A 19959-nucleotide genomic window follows, 5' to 3' on the forward strand; every position below is an offset into this window, starting at 1 on the left:
ATCCTTCTGCTGCCTCTCTCTCTCTGTTTTAAAAACAAACCGTTGCCCTCATGACAGGCAGCTCCAGTCTATCACAGGTGCCGCTCCTTTGTGTCAGCTCCAGGCTCTGGTATGTTGCTGTGCCGCCGGGTATTAGATCGGGCCAGGAGATCTGCAGTCCCTTGCCTTCCGGATTTAGCTGCCTGGACTTCAGTACCCGCGCAACCATGGACTCCGGTATCCGGTTCCTAGCGCTCAGCTCGGGGGTGAGTTTAAACATAGCTCCGCTCCCCAGGTTCTGCTCGACTTATCTCCTACTGACACCTGGTAAGGGGACCCCTCCTTGCTTTCCAGGCATGACATTACTCCCTGTGAAGGAGGCAATGCCACTATGGCAACCGGACTCCTGGGTGCCACATTAGTGTAACCACATAATGGTTTTGGCTTACAAGTTCCATGTAAATGGCTCAACTTAGCATCTTGGGTAAATAATACTGCCTTATATTAGACTGCAAGAGGATTGATGATTTATATGTTGATGTGATTTGAAGCAGGACTACTAAGTAAATTGCCTAAATGCAGACCGGACTCCTTGGAGAAGCAGTTAGAGTCCTGCCCCTACCACACAAGTGATTGACAGCTTTTCCTATACTCATGCTTGTACTGGAAAGCTAATTCTGTGCTGATGGAGTGACCAGCACTGTACCAATGGAGTGTGACATCGGGCACAGATACACCATTTCAGTTTGTTGTCTGGTCACGTTGCATTTTTGCTGCTCACATGTTGCATTTTTGCTGCTTTTTTAATGCAGATTAAAAGCTGTGATTTACAGTGCCTGCCAAAGCTGTGCAGTGACTGCCAAAGCTATAAGATTTCAGAAATCTCATGCAATTTTTTTTTTTCCTGACTGAAATGGAAAACTGCACCATTTACTCTGTCGCCTCATTGGGGGGCACAGAACCATGGGTGTTATGCTGCTGTCCACTAGGAGGCGACACTATGCATAATCTGAAAATGATTAACTTTGGCTCCTCCTCTGCAGTATACACCCCTGGACGACGTCGGCCTTCTCCAGTTTTTGCTTAGTGTCGCATAGGAGGCACACCTAAAGATTTTTTTCCTTTTTTTTTTTTTCCCTTTTTTTTTTTTTTTTTTTTTTTTTTCCTGAGGGATTACAGATGAAGAAAACTGGGTCTCCTGCGAGATCCCCGGCATGGCTCCTTCCCCGGCCCCTATTATAGGGTGCCCGGTTGAAGTTGAGGTGGCTATTCCCCATGTCGCTCCTTCCCCAGTCCCTCGGGTACTGGTTCGAAGACCTCTTTGGGGTCTGGGTTGAGGTCGAGGTGAGGATGAAGACCCCTGATGGTGCCCTCTGGGGGCATTAAGTTGAGACACCACAGGTACAGTCTATATAAGGCAGCTTAAGCAGCCGGGGACCCCAGCCTCGCTACGGGCTCCTGTTGGGGACAGGGAAGAGTGCAGACAGACATGGCACAAACAGAAACAGGACTCCCTGCGCCCCTGTCTCTGCGGCAGCACCGGCTCCATAGCGCCTCAGGGGGACCCCCCATACGGACACCGCTACTCTGTCTCTCAATCCTGTGGGGTCTGGTTCAGATCCGACCCCCTCCCGGACATCCACGCCGGCCTGGAGCCCTCCTGGGCATCAGGCTTCTAATTTAGACCTCGCCTTTGGCCTAGCTGGAGCCGCCGCCTTCTCCCCGCCCCCCGGATGACGATTATGACACTCTATAGTTTCATAGAAGGGGTGGATCGAGGCAGAAAGGGTGCATTTTTACATAGCCCTGCGCGCCCTTTTCAGCTCTCCGCCCCCTTCATCTCATCCTCAGCGTCCCGGTGGCCATCTTTGCCGCAAGCCATCTCTGACAGGGCGCCCACAGCAACGTCAGCCGTCTCTGGGGGGCACAGGACTGTGATTTGTCAGTGCTGGACCTAGGAGCACACTGGTGGGGTATGATCACAGCTGGGTCCTCTTTACTCAGCTGTGAAATCCATATCACCTACAAGGCTCTCCTATAGGCTCCTCTGCGCAGCCACCCCTGTAGGGTCCCTGATAGTTAGCCTCTGTGCACTATGCTGGGCTCGAGAAAGAGAACCAGGCAGAACTGTTTTTATGCATTCTGAACAGCCTGCAAAACCACTCTCCCCAGTGGTAGCATGCACCCGCACTGCCGGGATTGCATCCAAAACACTGGGTCAGAACCCCAGGAAGCCCCTACCAATGCTTCAGCGTCGGCTACCACGCCGGAATGGGCTGCTCAGATGTTGCAGTCTATGACACAGTCAATAGATAATCTAACCTCCACACTGCTGCAGGCTCTGCAGGGGCATGTCTCGGCTATGAACGTTACCCAGCAAAAGGATAGCTTGTCTCGGGAACATGCTGTTTATTCGGACTCCCATGACAGCACCACGAGAGAGGGGATCCGCCCTTTAGGAACAGGAAACCTACAGATACAAAAAGGGCGGCACCTCTCCCACGCATCAGTTGGTTTCCTGTTCCTGAAGGGACGGGATCCTACAGAAGACCAGGATCCCAGGCCGGCCGGCCGATACAGGTAGCGGGGGGGTCTCCTACCTCGGCCTGGTGCGGATCCCTGGAAGACGCCACGGTGGCCCAGGATGGGTAGCACGGCGGTGGCGTAGTCAGCAGGGAGCGGCGTCCGGAGGATGTCCGACTCCAGAATAAAGGCCGCCGCCGGTGAGTATGTTTCCCCCCGGGGGCCCCCGAATCCGGCGGCGCTGGTGCGGTGGCCGGCGCGCTGCGGGGGACGCTGCGACCGGGGAGCGAGGTATCCCGAAGCTCCTGGGCGTCCCGCGTGACTTCCGGTCGGGCGGGGTCGCGGTGACGTCAGGGGGCGGCCGGAGGAGGTGCTTCCGGGTCGGCGGCCCACTGCACATGCGCGAGAAAAACAAGATGGCGGCGCCCATCGCAAACGCCGATGAGCGTCGGCTCTCCGGGCGAGTGCGGCGCCAGCTGGGGAAGGGAGCCCTATTAGGGGGGGAGGGGCGCGGCACGCATACTGTTGTCCGGAGGAGGGGTATATAGGCAGGACCCGGGCAGGGTGCCTTGCCTTGGCCACATTATTGCGAGCAGTAATGGAGAGCGAGCAGGAGCAGCAGCAGCAACGACGGCAGCAGCGACAAACATCTCTGCCGCCCCTGGATGACCTTCGGCAGGTCAAGCAGAAAAAGAAAGAGTCACGTGACAGTGAACGTGCGGGACGAAATGACCAGTCCAGCCATAAAAGCTCCTCTAAGCAGACAGGAGCATCGTCTGAGAAGAATCCCCCTCATCCTCCGGTACTTGAGAGTGGCACTGGTAAGTGATCTTCGTGAAAGTTCACTCAGTGACGGGGCCCCCCTTCTGTGCTTTATTCTAGGGGAAGAAGGCTTACTATTAAATTCAGAAACTCAGCAGTGTCTGTTGCCATTGGATAAAATACAAAAGATACAGCAGCAGGTTCTTCGGGCGGTTGATAATCCTTCTATGACCCTCAGACAGGCCATGTCCCTGTTGGGATCTCTAACCTCATGCATCCCAGCAGTTAGGTGGGCACAATTCCATACTAGAGCCCTTCAGAAGGATGTCCTATTTAATAGCAGGGCCTTAAGATACTCCTTACAAGATCAACTGTTGCTAAGCCCCTCGACTGTCACATCGCTTAGATGGTGGCTCGATGATGAGAACCTAGCCTCAGGGGTGCCCTGGATAACGCAGATAACCCGTGTTATAACCACAGACGCTAGTCCCTTCGGTTGGGGGGCCCATATGGGGGACATAGTGGTACAGGGACAGTGGGATTCGGATACGGAGATCTCATCCAACCAGAGAGAGCTATTGGCGATAGAGCAGGCAGTCAAAAAACTCATTATGTACCTACAGGGCCATCACGTGAGGATACTCTCGGACAACCAGGTAGCGGTAGCATATATCAACCACCAAGGTGGAACCCGCTCCGACGCCCTGATGCGGACAACAGAACGTCTCCTTCAAATAGCAGAGGGAAGTTTTCTATCTTTGACGGCGCTCCACATCAGAGGAAAGGACAACGTAAAGGCAGACTTTCTAAGCCGCAAGGCTCTAAAGCAAGGAGAATGGGCTTTGAACAGGGATATTTACCACCAGATTGTCCGCAGATGGGGTCGGCCAGAGGTAGACCTCTTTGCCACCAGAGAGAACAGAAAAGAAAAATCGTTCTGCTCTCTGAATCCCAGGAAAAATCCACTAGCAGTGGATGCCCTCCTGATAAGATGGAACTTTTCTCTGGCATACGCCTTCCCGCCATTAAATCTTCTACCTCTGGTAGTAAGGAAGATCAGGGAAGATCGGGCAAGAGTCATATTAATTGCCCCCTTTTGGCCCAGGAGGACCTGGTTTGCATGGTTGAGGACCATGTCTGTATGCGATCCCTGGGTGCTGCCGAACCTTCCGGATCTCCTCTACCAGGGGCCAGTCAGCCACCCACAAGTAGCGAGACTCCATTTGACGGCGTGGTCTTTGAAAGGTCACTGTTAGAGGATAGAGGGTTCTCCAACAAGTTAATTGACACCCTCCTAAAAAGCAGGAAATTGACTACCACTAACATTTATGCTAGGACCTGGAAGCGATTCCTGTCCACCTTTCAGTTTGACGCCAGAGACGGAATTCCCACGAAACATATTCTGGAATTTCTCCAGAAGGGTCTCGAATTGGGTCTCTCCACAAGTACATTAAAAGTACAAGTTTCAGCCTTAGGGGCCTTGTTTGCATGTGATATTGCCAATAACTATTGGGTAGCAAGGTTCATCAAAGCAGCGGCTAGATCGAGACCCATACACAAAGACAGATGTGTACCTTGGGACTTAAATTTAGTCCTTACGGCCTTGACAGAAAGACCATTTGAACCTCTGGATTCGGCCTCATTAAAAATTATATCTCTTAAGGCAGCTTTTCTAGTGGCGATAACATCCGCACGTAGAGTGAGCGACATACAGGCACTTTCCAGATTGCCCCCTTACACAGAGTTCTTACAGGATAGAGTAATCCTAAGGCCAGATCCAGCATACCTTCCCAAGGTAGCATCACAATTTCACAGGACACAAGAGATAGTTCTGCCTTCCTTCCTCCCTAATCCGACCAACCCTAAGGAGCAAAAACTTCAGGCATTAGATATTAGGAGATGCTTACTTAAATATTTAGCAGCCACGGATCCTTGGAAGAAGGAGAATGCATTATTCCTATCCTTCCAAGGTCCCAGGAAAGGTTGTAGGGTATCAAAACGCACATTAGCGAGGTGGATTAGGGAGGCTATCTCTCTTGCCTACACAGCAGGTGGAGGTCCGGCTCCGCAGAACCTGAGGGCGCATTCCACTCGTGCCATGGCATCATCTTGGGCAGAAAGATCTGGAGTGTCAATTGATCAGATATGTAAGGCGGCCACCTGGTCATCTCCTTCCACCTTTTTTAACCACTATCGATTAGATATGGGTGCCTCTTCAGATCTCACCTTCGGGCTAAGGGTGCTGCAGGCTGTAGTCCCGCCCTAAATTAGTTTACATCTCTGTAATTCTCTCGTGGTGCTGTCATGGGAGTCCGAATAAAGTATTAAGTTACGTACCGGTAACGGTATTTTTCGGAAGCCCATGACAGCACCCTTAGTTCCCTCCCTTGTTCACATATAGGGGTGCACTCCTTTAGAAGATTGTCCACAATTTACGGTATGTGGGAGATGGTGTAAAAAAAAAAAAAAAAAAAAAAAAGATATATATATATTTCTGCTATATAGGGTAGATAGGTTGTATATATTATATGTTGTGTACTAACCATGGTAGCCTCTCAAGCTCTGTAAACCAACTGATGCGTGGGAGAGGTGCCGCCCTTTTTGTATCTGTAGGTTTCCTGTTCCTAAAGGGCGGATCCCCTCTCTCGTGGTGGTGTCATGGGCTTCCGAAAAATACCGTTACCGGTACGTAACTTAATACTTTCTGACACTCACAGATGTAAGCGAACCCACAGGTCGCGGTCATCTGCGTCATCCCATAGCACACGGTCATCTCCCTCCAGGGAGAGACACGTGATTCCAGGTCACCTAGACCGTCCCCTACCAGAGACAGACAACGCAGATCCCCACAGCAGTCCTCCACTCCACTTTGCCCACCAGAGAACGCCTTAGTGACACGCAGAATTCGGAAGGCATCTGTGACTCCGACTCAGACAACGAAACGGAGAGGTCTGCGGTACCTTGTCCCCCTATTACTACAGCGCTAGGAGGACATAGTCTCTTCCATCCACCGGGTGCTGGAAATTTCTGATCCAACCCCAGAAGCCCCAGAACACAAAATTTGCTTTGAAAGTGTCCTGAAACCACCTAAGGTCTTCCCTAATCACCCAGAGTTTCAGACGATACTTACTAAGCAGTTCTCGCAGCCTGAGAAGAAATTTGCCAATCGCAAATATTTGGCAGCAAGGTACCCCTTCCCAGAGAAGGACACCAAGGGGTGGACAGACCCACCCGAAGTGGACCCCCCAGTCTCTAGGCTAGCAGCACAGGCCCTACTCTCACTGCCAGATAGCTCAACCCTCAGGGACGCAGCAGACCGGCAGGCAGAACGCATGGCCCGTTCAGTTTTCGAAGCGGCAGGGGCCTCCCTGGCCCCTGCGTTCGCTTCAGTTTGGGCGGCCAAGGCCATTCTGGCTTGGGCCAAAGCATTGCAAGAGGGTCTTCAAGCTTCAAATCCTGGGCTTTCGGACCAAGCGGTTCAAATAGCAGTTGTAGCAGATTACATGCTTCATGCAGCCCTGGACTCTGCAAGAGGTGTAGCGGAGATAGCAGCAAACGCCATCATGATCTGGCATTTCCTCTGGCTGCGGGAATGGAAAGCGGATGCGGCATCAAAAAGTCCCTCACGCATCTCCCGTACCTTAGGGGATGACTTTTTGGTGAAAAGTTGGACACGATATCCAACGCCACTGGGGGTAAGAGTACCTCTCTCCCTCAGCTGAAACCTAAACGCACGTTCAAACGGCGTAACCAAACACGATTCCGATCCTTTTGGAATTCTTCGGGGTGGTCCGTCTCGCGACCAGCACAAAATCGTAACCGCTCTCCACGCAGGGACAAACCCACGGGCGGTGCAGAGGCCGGACAGGACCTGGCAGTCAAAAGCAGGCCAAGCGAAACCCAAGGGAGGAAAACCTCAGAACTTCGCTTCATCATGACTCACGAATTCCGGAAGACACACCACCAGTAGGCGGGCGACTTCTACTCTTTCAGCAAGTCTGGCTGCCTATTACAGAAGACAGGTGGGTCAGGGAAATAGTGTCTTCCTGATACAAGATAAGTTCACTTCCAGTCCACCGAACCGGTTCTTCCTCTCTGTTCCACCAAAACCGCCAGACAAGGCTCGTGCCTTCCACCAAGCGGTCTCCTGTCTCCTTCAAGCAGGAGTCGTAGTACCGGTTTCCGCGAACGAACGCTTGCAAGGGTTCTACTCCAATCTATTCGTATTCCCCAAGAAAGGAGGCAGCGTCCGGCCCATACTAGACCTTAAACAGCTCAACAAATATGTACGGGTCCGTCATTTTCGCATGGAGTCCCTTCGGTCCATCATTGCGTCCATGGAGCAGGGAGAATATCTCGCCTCCATAGATATACAAGACGCATACCTGCACATACCAATTGCTTCCGCCCATCAGCGGTTTCTCAGGTTCGCGATCAACCAGGACCACTATCAGTTTGTGGCTCTCCCGTTCGTGCTTGCCACTGCTCCAAGAACGTTTACCAAGGTCATGGCAGCTACCATGGATGTTCTACACTCCAGAGGCATGTAGTCGTTCCATACCTGGACGACCACCTCATCAAGGCTTCCACCTTCAAGGACTGCGAGGACAGTGTCTCAATCACAGTCGACACTCTGAGTCGCCTGGGCTGGTTAGTCAACCTACAAAAGTCATCGACTACCCCGAGTCAGGCCCTGACCTTCCTGGGGACGCTATTCAACACTTCCAGGGGTCTGGTGCTCCTACCCAGGGACAAGACACTGGCTCTCCGTCTGGGAGTTCGCATACTCCTCCGCAATCCTCCTCGATCCCTCCGGTTTGCCATGAGTCCTCGGCAGGATGGCAGCAGCAATGGAGGCAGTACCATTTGCCCAGTTTCACCTCAGGCCTCTTCAACTCTCCATCCTCAAGTCTTGGGACAGGAATCCCTTCACCCTCGACAGGGAATTCCGGTTGACATCGTCAACCAGGAGGTCCCTACACTGGTGGCTCAAGCCAACTTCGCTTGCAAGAGGAAAATCTTTTCTCTCAGGTCACTGGAAGGTCCTGACCACCGATGCAAGCCTGACAGGTTGGGGTGCGGTGCACCTACATCACAGGGCACAAGGCAAGTGGTCACCAGCGGAAATGACTTTGCCCATCAATATTCTGGAAATTCGGGCCATCTTCCTGGCACTGAGAGCCTTTCATCGCTTGCTGGCGGCGCCTCATATAAGGATACAGTCGGACAATGCCACGGCGGTGGCGTATGTGAATCACGAAGGCGGGTCCCGCAGTGCCCAGGCGATGAGAGAAGTGGCACATATCCTCCACTGGGCGGAAGAGACGAGTTCGGTACTCTCAGCGGTCCACATTCCCGGTGTGGACAACTGGGAATCCGACTTCCTCAGCAGACAAGGAATGGACGCGAGGGAGTGGTCTCTCCATCCCGAAATTTTTCACCAGATCTGCCATCGCTGGGGGACCCCGGACGTGGACCTAATGGCATCCCATTTCAATTCCAAGGTCTTCCAATTTCATGGCCAGGACCCGCGACCCGCGGTCGCTCGGAGCGGATGCCCTGGTGCAGGACTGGACACAGTTCCAGCTTCTGTACATTTTTCCACCCCTCCCCCTGATCTCCAGAGTCATGAGGAAGATCAAACAAGAGGGAGTTCCAACCATCCTGATCGCGCCGGACTGGCCCAGACGTACATGGTTCGCCGACGTCGTGCAACTTACAGCAGACGCCCCATGGCGTCTCCCCAACCGTCACAACCTTCTGTCACAAGGTCCTTTCTACCATCTCAACTCAGGGGCTCTCAATTTGACGGCGTGGGCCTTGAAACCTGGGTTCTAACCCAAGCAGGGCTCTCGCCAGACGTCATCACAACCATGATCAGAGCAAGAAAGCCAGCCTCCGCCATGATTTATTATAGTACCTGGAGAGCTTTCTTTACCTCGTGCAAATCCCGTGGACAAGTCCCACTCCCTTATTCCCTCCTGAAAGTGCTGGATTTTTCTTCAATTGGGCCTGGATGCCGGGCTATCCCTAGGCTCGCTTAAGAGCCAGGTGTCAGCGCTTTCAGTGCTTTTCCAAAGGCGTATTGCTAACAAGCCGCAAGTAAGGACTTTTCTCCAGGGAGCTTCCCGATTGGTTCCCCCCTACAGACGCCCACTGGAAACGTGGGATCTCAACCTGGTCCTGACAGCATTACAGGCACCACCTTTCGAACCCCTTGAGGAAGTCCCACTCCGCATCCTGTCACAGAAAGTGGTTTTTCTGGTGGCAATCACCTCGCTGCGCAGGGTGTCTGAATTGTCAGCTCTCTCCTGCAGACGGCCTTTCCTAGCTTGTCACCAGGACAAGGTGGTTCTCCGTACAGTACCATCCTTCCTTCCGAAGGTTGTGTCCACCTCAATGAAGAAATTTCACTGCCATCCCTTTGCCCGGTTCCGGTTCATAGAGTGGAGAAGGCTCTGCATACGCTTGACCTCGTCAGGGCATTGCGTTTTTACGTGTATAGGACTGCACCCTTCCGGAAGTCTGATTCCCTTTTCCTTCTTCCGGAGGGCGTTCGCAAGGGTCTGCCGGCTTCCAAAGCTACCCTTGCCAGGTGGATCAAGTCCACCATACAAGAGGCTTACCGACTTAACAATTCCCCTCTTCCGGCTGGTACCACGGCGCACTCTACGCGGGCAGTAGGGGCATCCTGGGCCATTCGGCACAACAAGTGTGTAAGGCGGTTACTTGGACTAGCCTACACACGTTTACGAAACACTACAGTGTTCATACCAAGTCCTCAGCGGATGCAAGCCTGGGTAGACGTGTTCTGCAGGCGGCAGTGCCCCAAGTTTAGGGACCTGCTAGCACAATATTCGTCCATTGCTTCCCACCCAGGGACTGCTTTAGGATGTCCCATAGTTCTGTGTCCCCCAATGAGACGACAGAGTAAAGGAGATTTTTGTGTACTCACCGTAAAATCTCTTTCGCTTAGCCTCTAATTGGGGGACACAGCTCCCACCCTGTTGCCCTTACGGGCCGTTGTTTACGGTTGAGTTCTCATATTGTTCTTTGAGCTCGTGCATAGTAGCCTTCTTACAGGCATGGTTATGTTATTTCTGTTACGTTCCTCCTAATGCTTTTGCACAAAACTGGAGAAGGCTGATGCCGTCCAGGGGTGTATACTGCAGAGGAGGAGCCATAGTTAATCTTTTTCAGATTATGCATAGTGTCGCCTCCTAGTGGACAGCAGCATAACACCCATGGTTCTGTGTCCCCCAATTAGAGGCTAAGAGAGAGATTTTACGGTGAGTACACAAATCTCCTTTTTTAAAACTGCAGCATGTCACTTCTTTCAGCAATTTTGCAATGTTTTTTTTCGCCCTTAGAAAGCTATAAGTAAGTGCAACAAAACACTCGGGTATCAGGGTTTTTAGTGAGGGGGAAAAAAAGCATGAACAGCAGGGTGTGAAACCCATTTATTTTTGTGATTTTCCCCCCCCCCCCCCCCCCCCCCAAGTTTAAACCATAATGTCTTGGTCTCCTCACCTGAGAATGGCAGGTAGGATTAGTACAGTTCAATTAAATGAGTGATATGTGGCCGACTAAGGTGTGAGATTGAACAATACCTGATGAACTCAAGGTCTGACCAAAGGGTGAAAGCAAACAGTGTCCTTTTTTTGACAGAAAACGCTCCAAACTGGGTACTGTACAATAAAAAAAAAATGTGCAAAAACACTTGAAAATCTTTTTAAAAAGGTTTTCTGGTCTTAAGCTACAAGTCTGCAGTCATATGACTGCAAACTTGTGAATCCTCGTGTCGCACAAACAAAAGACGCTGGCAGTGGAGCTGCTGCAAGAACGACAGTGAAGCCGCTTCAGGAAGACTAACATCTTTCATGAAGTTGGTGGCTGTTCCGTCCTCTAACACGCAGTGTGCACATATCCTACGACCCCTTAAGGAAACTTAAAAATCTGCAAAGATAGAGTTTCGTGAAGAGGTTTTCACCCGAAAACTCGTGTTTTTGACCGCTTAATCTGTATGCACATATCTTTCGACAGCATGACGCTCTTCTGCAATCAGCATCTTGTACTGGTCTGTGCTGTCAGCTTTAGGATAATTGCAATATCTCCTATAATTTCATATCAGTTAATCTTTTCTAACATTGCTTATGATTTTCAGCCCATGTCTGATTCCAGAACGGCTAAACTTTTTAACACAGAACAAGCATTGTCATGTGGGTACTGCACATTTTAGGCCCTTCCTCAGTATTAATTTCAGCATGTAACCAGATGTCCTGATGTGTACATGCAACTTGATTTATATTCTTTCACATTGTCAGAGACAAGTGTGTTATATTGTGATGTGATGTCAGGACTGTAATACTTTCCTATTTATCATTATAACAGGCTGATGATGTTGAAAGCAAAATTCGTGAAATTATCCCCCCTGGGTTTTGCACTGGCACAGATGACTTTGTATCATTATTGGAAAAAGAAGTTAACTTTAAACCGTTTGGCCCTATAATACATACCTATAAGGTTTACAATGAAGAAGCTTGTCAGGAGTTCACGTACGAGATACATAAGGTAGGAAGGGAGTTAAGAAGTATTTTCTGACAACATAAAGTGACTGCATATACATGCTGGTAAAGAAAACACTGAGACGTCTACTTTGTTTTTCTAATTCACTGTTGACTTCAAAAGCCTGAATGTGGGAACATAATGTTGTAACCAGAAATTGGCAAATAAATTTGAAGGACTCTGGTCCAGTGGCCAGGTCAGAATTTTGTGGCCGCAAGCCTTTCAAACTGCCTACTACCTGCCAGCATCTGCGGCTTCTGTTTTGCTTAGCTGGCCCGACAGTGGGTCGATAATGTGCATGTATGTTGTGCCAGGTCAACTAATCAAAAGAAGAGCCGCAAATGTTGGGAGGTAGAAGACTGTAGGACTTGGTGGCCACAGGACCCAAGGTCTTGCGAGTAAATTCACTCATCTCTAATAGTGGCCTTTGCATCAGAAAATATGAAAACCACCAGCAACTTCATATGTTAGTAAGAGATGTCACACTGTGACTGTTTTCAGTAAGGATGGGGGGGCCCCGAAGAGTCCCTAGAACTGAGACCCTATCTATTCCTGTCCCGGGAGTACTCTAGAAGGTAGAGGTCTGAGTCTCTGACCTTACTGTGCGCTTGTTAAACCTGATCTGCTCCCTCCTCCACCCCATGAGGCATGGGAAACAAGACACAAAGATGTAACAGGGATAACAGAAAACCTCTATTGTACAAAAGCATTAACCAACAATAGGAAGGAGGATAGAGACTGGGAGGAATAAACTAAATGGCAACAGGGACCAGAAGAGACACACACCTTTGGTTTAGCAGACAGCACAGGAAGATAAATATTTCACCGGCAAGGATAAGATTTGGCCAGTTTTTATAGGAAGAGGTAATGATCAGATCAGATGCAGTTGAAATGGAGCATCATGTTTCTGACCACCATACGACGGATCGTTAGTTTCCTCAAGTGTTGAAGAGGTGAAGTCTATTAAATATGAGACACAAATCACACCATCTCTAAACAAGACCTGATGTGACTGTCTAACTCAAGGTCTTCAGGGGGGACATGACACCTTTGTGACAGATGACTTCTAGTTGCAAGGGTTGTACTTTCTTCAGAAGCTTGGGCCAACAGATATGATCAATAGATATTTTTAATGCGCAAACGTGTAAATGTCTGACCTGACTTTGTGACACTTGCCCTAGGCTGACTTGACCTGTCCAGGCTTCAGAGAGTACCACGAAAGGCTCCAGACCTTCTTGATGTGGTTCATTGAAACGGCTAGCTACATCGATGTGGATGATGAGCGATGGGACTACTTTGTGGTGTAAGTGCCATTCTAAATCAACATTAGACTTCCCTCCATTAGCAAAGCTTGGAGATTTAATTGGTAGACACCAATTATACAGTTGCCGTATAATGATTTTTTTTTCCCATGCAAGACAAACCATTGTTTACAAGGCTCACAGTTTCCCTTCATTGTGTTTGTGGAGGCCTCCAGAATAGCTCTGAATTAAACTCTGTTGTCTGTCGGAGTGCTGAATGTGGGCTTAAACAGTAAAAGGAGCTTTTTTTTTTTTCTTTCTTGCCTGTGTCCCTCTTTTACTTGCCACCCATTCAGTGTGCACAATAGGCAAGTGCACTGAAGTGATGCAAAGAGGGCTGATTTATCCAAGTTGCAGCTCACCAATTAAGTGAATTGTGCATTCAGAATAAAGCAGGTGTACCCATTGGGCCCTCACAGCGTAGCTTGCTGACACTGGAAACTCTGGCAGAGAATGGAAAAGGAAAATGGACCCTGCATGGGAGCTTGCCTGTAATTGACCCGCTTGGCTTTCTGTTTTATCTGCAGATTTGAGAAGTACAATAAAGACGGGACTACTCTTTTCGCAACTGTAGGCTACATGACAGTCTATAATTACTACGTGTACCCAGACAAAACCCGGCCACGTGTAAGGTAATTGCCTGCGATGCACGTGCCTTTCCTTTCTTTCCTTCCTTATTTTGTTTCACAAGTGAATCTTGCTAAAGTTCCCAATTCTACCTATAATAGCGATTAGCATTTTTAACAACACAAGAGGCTGGACGGCGAAAGAAGATGCAATTTAGCCAGAGACGGCTGATGATTTTCTGTTGGATCCTAACTGTAACACTGAAAAAGAAAAAGAAAAAAATGTAACTGTGAAAAGACCCATTTTTATAAAGTGGTGAAGGCTTTTGTCAGTTGCAAGCCATAAAACTTAACTTTTAATACTAAATATAAAATGCATATTAAAATGATGTCCCTAATCTGCTTGCAATCTATTGATTTTTGAGGATAGCTACCTATATTTAATCAAGTGATGGCATGCTGGGGTATCATCACTAGCTAGAATAGGACAAACAATTTATAGTACACGTTCCCCCCCCCCCCCACTCCACAACATGTTTCACTGCGTGTGCTGCGTCATCAGGGGATGCCATTGTCCCATCCCCTGATGACACCGTACATGTGGTGAAACATGTTGTGGGGGCGTGTGCTATAAATTCTGTCCTATTCTGCTAGATAGTGAGGACAACCCAGGACGCCATCAACTGATTAAATATAGGTAGTTATCCTCAAAATCAATAGTAGGCAAATAGTAGGCAGGTTAGAGACATAATTTTATATCACTCTGCATTTTAGATTTAGTATTAAATATGAAGTTTTATTCTTGCTAGAGAGCAATTTAAACATGGGGTTGTCCCCTTTTTGCTAATTCATAAATATATTCCTCCCAATATAAATATTCCTTTCCCCTTGTTCTGGTCGACTTTTGTCATTTGAGCTTAAAAATTTTTTTTTTAATCTGGTATTTAGAAAAAAAGAAAAGTGCTTAAACTAGCAAACTATATAATCTAACATATATGCTCCTCAACATTTGAAATTGTAACACCAAGAAAGGTGGTGAAATTACGGAAATTAAAGGAAGGATAGACATGTTAATGATGAACAAATTGTGAAAAAAATTGAAGCAGCATTATCAAAACTTTTCAACTTATTCAATATAGAGTATAAATGATACTTGCAGAAATCTCCGCACTTACAGCCTTGCCTGCATTCAATGAGATTATTAATGGTTGTCTGAGGAATGTCCTGATACATGAATGCACTTTGGCAAATCATCAAGAGCCGCCGCCGGCAGCTCCCTTCGAGAGAAATCAGTCTGCCACACATATCACTTCACACCATAATCCTGAGTGAAAGTAGGACTCGTTGGATGTTCCTACTTAAAGATATCTTCATGGCATTGCCCACCTGGTTTCCAGACCAATCTTCGACTATCATTATGTCCAAGGCAAAACTGGGATTTATCACTGAAGAGGATAGACCTGTATTCCAGCATGGCACTTTTACTTGATACTGCATAAATCGAGATATTTAAAATATTTTGTTTCCCCTTTTTTCATCTTTTACATATCCTTGACATGTATAACCATTCTGTGACTTCCAGAATTCCATAACTTTGCTTTAGTGTTGTAATTTCTTGTTGAGTAGTGTATATAGCTATAACAAGAGGTGCAGTCTAAATAAATTAAGGTGTGTTATTTATTTTTTCTCTTCTTTTCAGCCAGATGTTGATTCTGCCTCCATTTCAAAGTGAAGGGCACGGAGCTCAGCTGCTGGAAACAGTTCATAGATATTATGTTACTTCCCCCAACATTTTGGATGTTACAGGTATTGTGGAGCCTCCAATCTGTACAAATGGAATTGATGATGTGCAGTGAGTTGGATTGCAACCATGTGAATTCTGATTCTCCACCATTTACTTTCTTGTTTCTTGGATCTTTTAGGGTTCTCATTTATTTCTATGATTGCGTCCATCCTTCTAGTTGCAAGTTTGTCTTATTGCCTCTTTTCTTCTTTAGCTCTTTCAATCATAAAAAAAATGATTTTACCTTATTTTTATTTAACCTTTTGCAGCTTATTAGATTTTATTGTGATTAAAGTGATTGAGTGAACCTCTTTATCCAGACTTGTTAGAAGCATTACGCTCTCAACCTGGCACATCATGAAAGAATTTGGGGCTGAAACTTTTTAGTTGGATGAGAGGCCTTAACTATGTTGTATTTGTATGCCCCCCCCACCACCACCATCAGTCAGTAGAACTAAGGGTACTGTCACACTTAGCGATGTACCAGCGATATGACGCGGTCAGGATTGCTGGTACATCGCTAAGTGGTCGCTAGTGAGCTGCCACACAGGCAGATCTCACCAGCGACATCGCTGGGGACGGGGGTCGCTACTTACCTTTCACACCAGGCGATCTTGCGTCCTCCCGCCCGGCTCCACGCGTCGCTCGTCGTCACAGCAGGAAGCTAACGACGAGAAACAGTCCTGGACGGTCTCGCGCGATCAGCGATAACCAGCGGGGGAGCCGGTCGTAGGTAAGTATCAGACACAGCGATATCGCTAGCAATATCGCTATAACGTCACTAGTTATAGCGATATTGCTAGCGATATCTCTTAGTGTGACATGCCCTTATGAAGAGCTTTGATTTCCTAATGCTATAGGGTTCAAAATGATCATCACGAGTGATCGGGCATCAAGTTTAAATAGGATCCGTGTGCCGTGAATGTTTGTTTTGGGACAAACCCACTAAAGAATAGCAGTTCTATCGCAAACATTACCCCCAATTTCTAAGGAGTACATTTTGGGAACGCCGTCAAAACGTTAAGCCTTTTGTTTTTCTTTGCTTATTTTTTCTTTTCCCATTTGAAGGGCCTTGGTACTTTTTACCTGCAGCCTGAGCTGTTTGTTATTATCGGTGGGTTCACAAATGCAAAGGAGTCCTTAGTGAAACGCAGCCTGTCAATTTAACCGTAGCATCAGAGGTTACAATACTGGCATGACCTTGGTTAGTAAAACTATTCCAGTGTTCTGGGTATGTGCAGCACTTGAATAATGGATCCGTTAACAGTTACCATAACCGATGACGATCAGTAGACTTCAATAGATCAAAAAACAAAAGTGTTCCAGTTGTTATCCGTTGTTTGGCTGATCAAAAAAGTTGTGTAGACTACATTTTTTTGACCCAGCTAATAAGACCTTTTGGGGCATTTGTCTTTTTTTTTTTTTTTTTTTTTTTTCTCTCCAATAAAATGGATTGTGTACTAGATCATTTTTTTCTATTTTTGTCATTGCAAAATGGGTACCAAAAATAAAACCTATTTACTGCACATATGAACAGACCCCTAAGGAGACATGCACGTTAAGCTAAAGTTGGCCCAACACGCTGACATTGATGGGTTCGGTTAACAGTCTGAGCATGAAGGCACCCAACAAATGTTGCCAGGGAAATAAGCATCGGGTATGTCTGATTGCCAATCCTTTTTGTTATCTAAGTAAGCTGCTGCCAGAGATGTCTGTCTGCGGGTCTCTTATCGAAAACACAGGAACGCTCTACAGAGTGACCAGCTCCTTTGTATGGGAGAGCCGGCAGAGAGCTACCGATGGAACCATGGTCCGGCTGACTGAGCCAACTAGAGTGTATTGGGGGTTATTGAGTTAAGGGGCTAGTTATGTTAAAAAAGGAAAATGTATTAATCTGCTTTTTACATTGCATTTTGTATCTGTCTGGAGTTTGTGTCAGACTGTATTACAATATGGTTATCTGTTGTAATAAAAAATATTTGATTAAAAAAAAAAAAAAAGTGTATTGGGGGCTTTATACTCGACTACTCGGAAGAAAACCAGGAAATTTCCCAATAGTTCTAGAAGACCCTCTTTCTAGTTGGTCATTTCAGTTGTCCTTTGATTGCTTTTGGAAAAGTTTTCTGGTATTATCTACTTAGATTGTGTCGTATAATACTTTATTGTCTGCAAGTGTCATTACCCACTAGACAGGATAATGTAATTAGAGGTTTCTGGGAGGAGCTGTAAGGACTTATTTTGGGAAGAGGTTGAACTTTGGTTATGTGGAATATTGAGAACATTGAGACGGCTCACGTAGAGACAATGGACTTAGTTCTTTTTGTGTAAGGAAAAAAAAAAAACAAGGCCGTTGTTGCTTCCTTAGTATTTTTTGCTGATACTTAAGTTTCTAGTGGTGCAAGTTGCTATTGTGTGTTGCCCCCTTTCCTCACAAACTACAGTACTAGAGTAGTTGGGGGGGGGGGGGAGTTCTCTTTTGTGCAAGATTTTAATACTAGTTATAATTTAAACAGTGAGATATTGGTCATTGCCAAGGAGGCCGGACATAATGACTAATTTCTTAATGCATCTAGTAGGGTTCACATCATTAATTTTCACAATATTGACGTCTTACTCTAGTATCGTATATACTCGGGTATAAACCGGCAGCTGCCGGCTTCAAGAAGACCTCATACTCGCCCTCCTCGCTCCATCCCTGCATCTCTGTCCTGGCGCCGGCAGCTCTTCCCATGTACTGAGCTGTCGCATGGTACCACTCATTAAGGTAATGACTATGCACGTGTCTCCACTCCCTTAGGTATGGAACTCATATTCATTACTTTAATGAGCGGTACCACGTGACAGCTGAGCACAGGAAGAGCTGCCAGCGCCGGGACAGATGCAGGGAGAGCCGCACTTACCAGGACAGGGATGAGGGGACAATGCATACCCGGCTTGTACTCGGGTTGGCTTATACTCGAGTATATATGATATGACTTTCTTTTCCATACTCTATAAATTCCAGGTGTCTTGGTTTTGCACATGTGTGATGTAGCAAGGTGTGCTTCAGTGATGTAGCCCTATATCTGCAGTTAAAAAGTTTCATGAAGTGAAGGTTCCCTGTTTTAAACGGTTATTTTCATGCTCTTCTTGGTGAAATTGCAAATTCTTGTAAAAATAGAACAAAGGGATTTTTAATTTTGTTTATTGCTCGGTACATAAGTTACTGGCCACTGCTGCAGTCTTAGCATTGGTGGCCAGTCTCCTAGGCAAAGACACACTCTTGGCTCCCATTCCCTGCCAGGATCAACGCTCCTCTGCTGCCTCATAAAGCGTCATTGGAGGGCACACAGCTTGGGGCCAGCAGCAAGATCGAAGGCTGTGGAGAAGATGGGATAAGACCAGCTAAAATTATCATTAACTATAGTTTAATATTTGCACTTTTCTATAGCTGGGGTCATATATAGGAATAAACTCCATACACCTAGCTGAACAGTGGTGAGGCCGGCAGCTAGCTCGCCTGACTCCCATACGGAGGAGCACGCCTGTGATTTCTAAGAGAAAAGCTGCCACCAGACATGCCTGGAAGTGGTTTTCCCAGAGGACCAAAGGATCGACAGTCCGAAATCAGATGACCACGATCCTTACCCCCCTGACATCTGTCGCGTGACAGTCGTGAAGCCCTTATGCACATTAGACTGTCAGCCTATGTTGGCGCACTGTATGGGGGCAATAAAAGGCCGCTACATATTAAGTTCACTTCCTTCCCTGTTCTTTTCTTTTGATGTAGAAAGCTTTAGGCCTAAATGGGTTGTCCAAGACTTTTCTATTCATTGTCTATCCTAAGGAAAGGCTATCAATATATCTGATTTTTAGTGGTGGGACACTTGGCACCCCCATGATTAATTGTTCCTACATATTGACTCCCTATTTGAAGCAATAGGGTACCCATGTGCAGTACCCAGCTGTGGTTACTATAGAGTTGATGAAACTCTGCAGCTCTGCAACTGAGCACTTCCTGCCGGCTGATCAGCGGGGGTACCGGGTGTCTTAGGCCCTCCGATTTTATGTTGATGGCCTATCCTAAGGATAGGCCATCAATATCAGAAGACCAGCAAAGTACCCCTAACTACCACAGGCTGTGTCACCAAATGGGGACAGTTCAAGCCCTCCTTAGGCTAGTTTCACATTTGCGCTTTTGTGCGCAGCGCATCGTGCGCACCCGTGCACCTATGTTTAACATGACGTGCGCATGGTCTTGCGCACACTTGCGTTTTCGTGCGCATGCGTTTTTTTGTCTTTTGCACCAGGCGCGCCAGACGCAACATGTTGCATTTTTTGGTGCGCCCTGTCTCGGCAAAAAAACGCATGCGCACGCTTGCGCACGGAATGCGCAAAAACAACACATTGAAGTCTATGGGAACGCATGCGTGCGCATGGTCTTGCGCACGGTTGCGTTTTTTTGCGCATGCGTTTTTGAGTAAAGTCTAGAATGTTCTCT

General features: G+C 47.6%; 1 protein-coding gene across 3 annotated transcripts in view; it reads left to right on the forward strand.

Annotated features, from left to right (window-relative positions):
* The window catches only part of HAT1 (histone acetyltransferase 1), a 104329-nt gene that overhangs the window by 27605 nt on the left and 56765 nt on the right, over positions 1-19959 (forward strand). For all 3 annotated transcript variants that reach the window (XM_073545876.1, XM_073545877.1, XM_073545878.1), the window contains exons 5-8: positions 11656-11835; positions 13011-13132; positions 13658-13762; positions 15396-15502. In XM_073545876.1, the coding sequence (XP_073401977.1) occupies positions 11656-11835; positions 13011-13132; positions 13658-13762; positions 15396-15502 (514 nt within the window). The remainder of the gene's footprint in view (positions 1-11655; positions 11836-13010; positions 13133-13657; positions 13763-15395; positions 15503-19959) is intronic.

This window comes from Dendrobates tinctorius, unplaced genomic scaffold, assembly GCF_039654945.1.
Source record: "Dendrobates tinctorius isolate UK_male_01 unplaced genomic scaffold, ASM3965494v1 ptg000143l, whole genome shotgun sequence".
NCBI classification, from domain to species: Eukaryota; Metazoa; Chordata; class Amphibia; order Anura; family Dendrobatidae; genus Dendrobates; species Dendrobates tinctorius.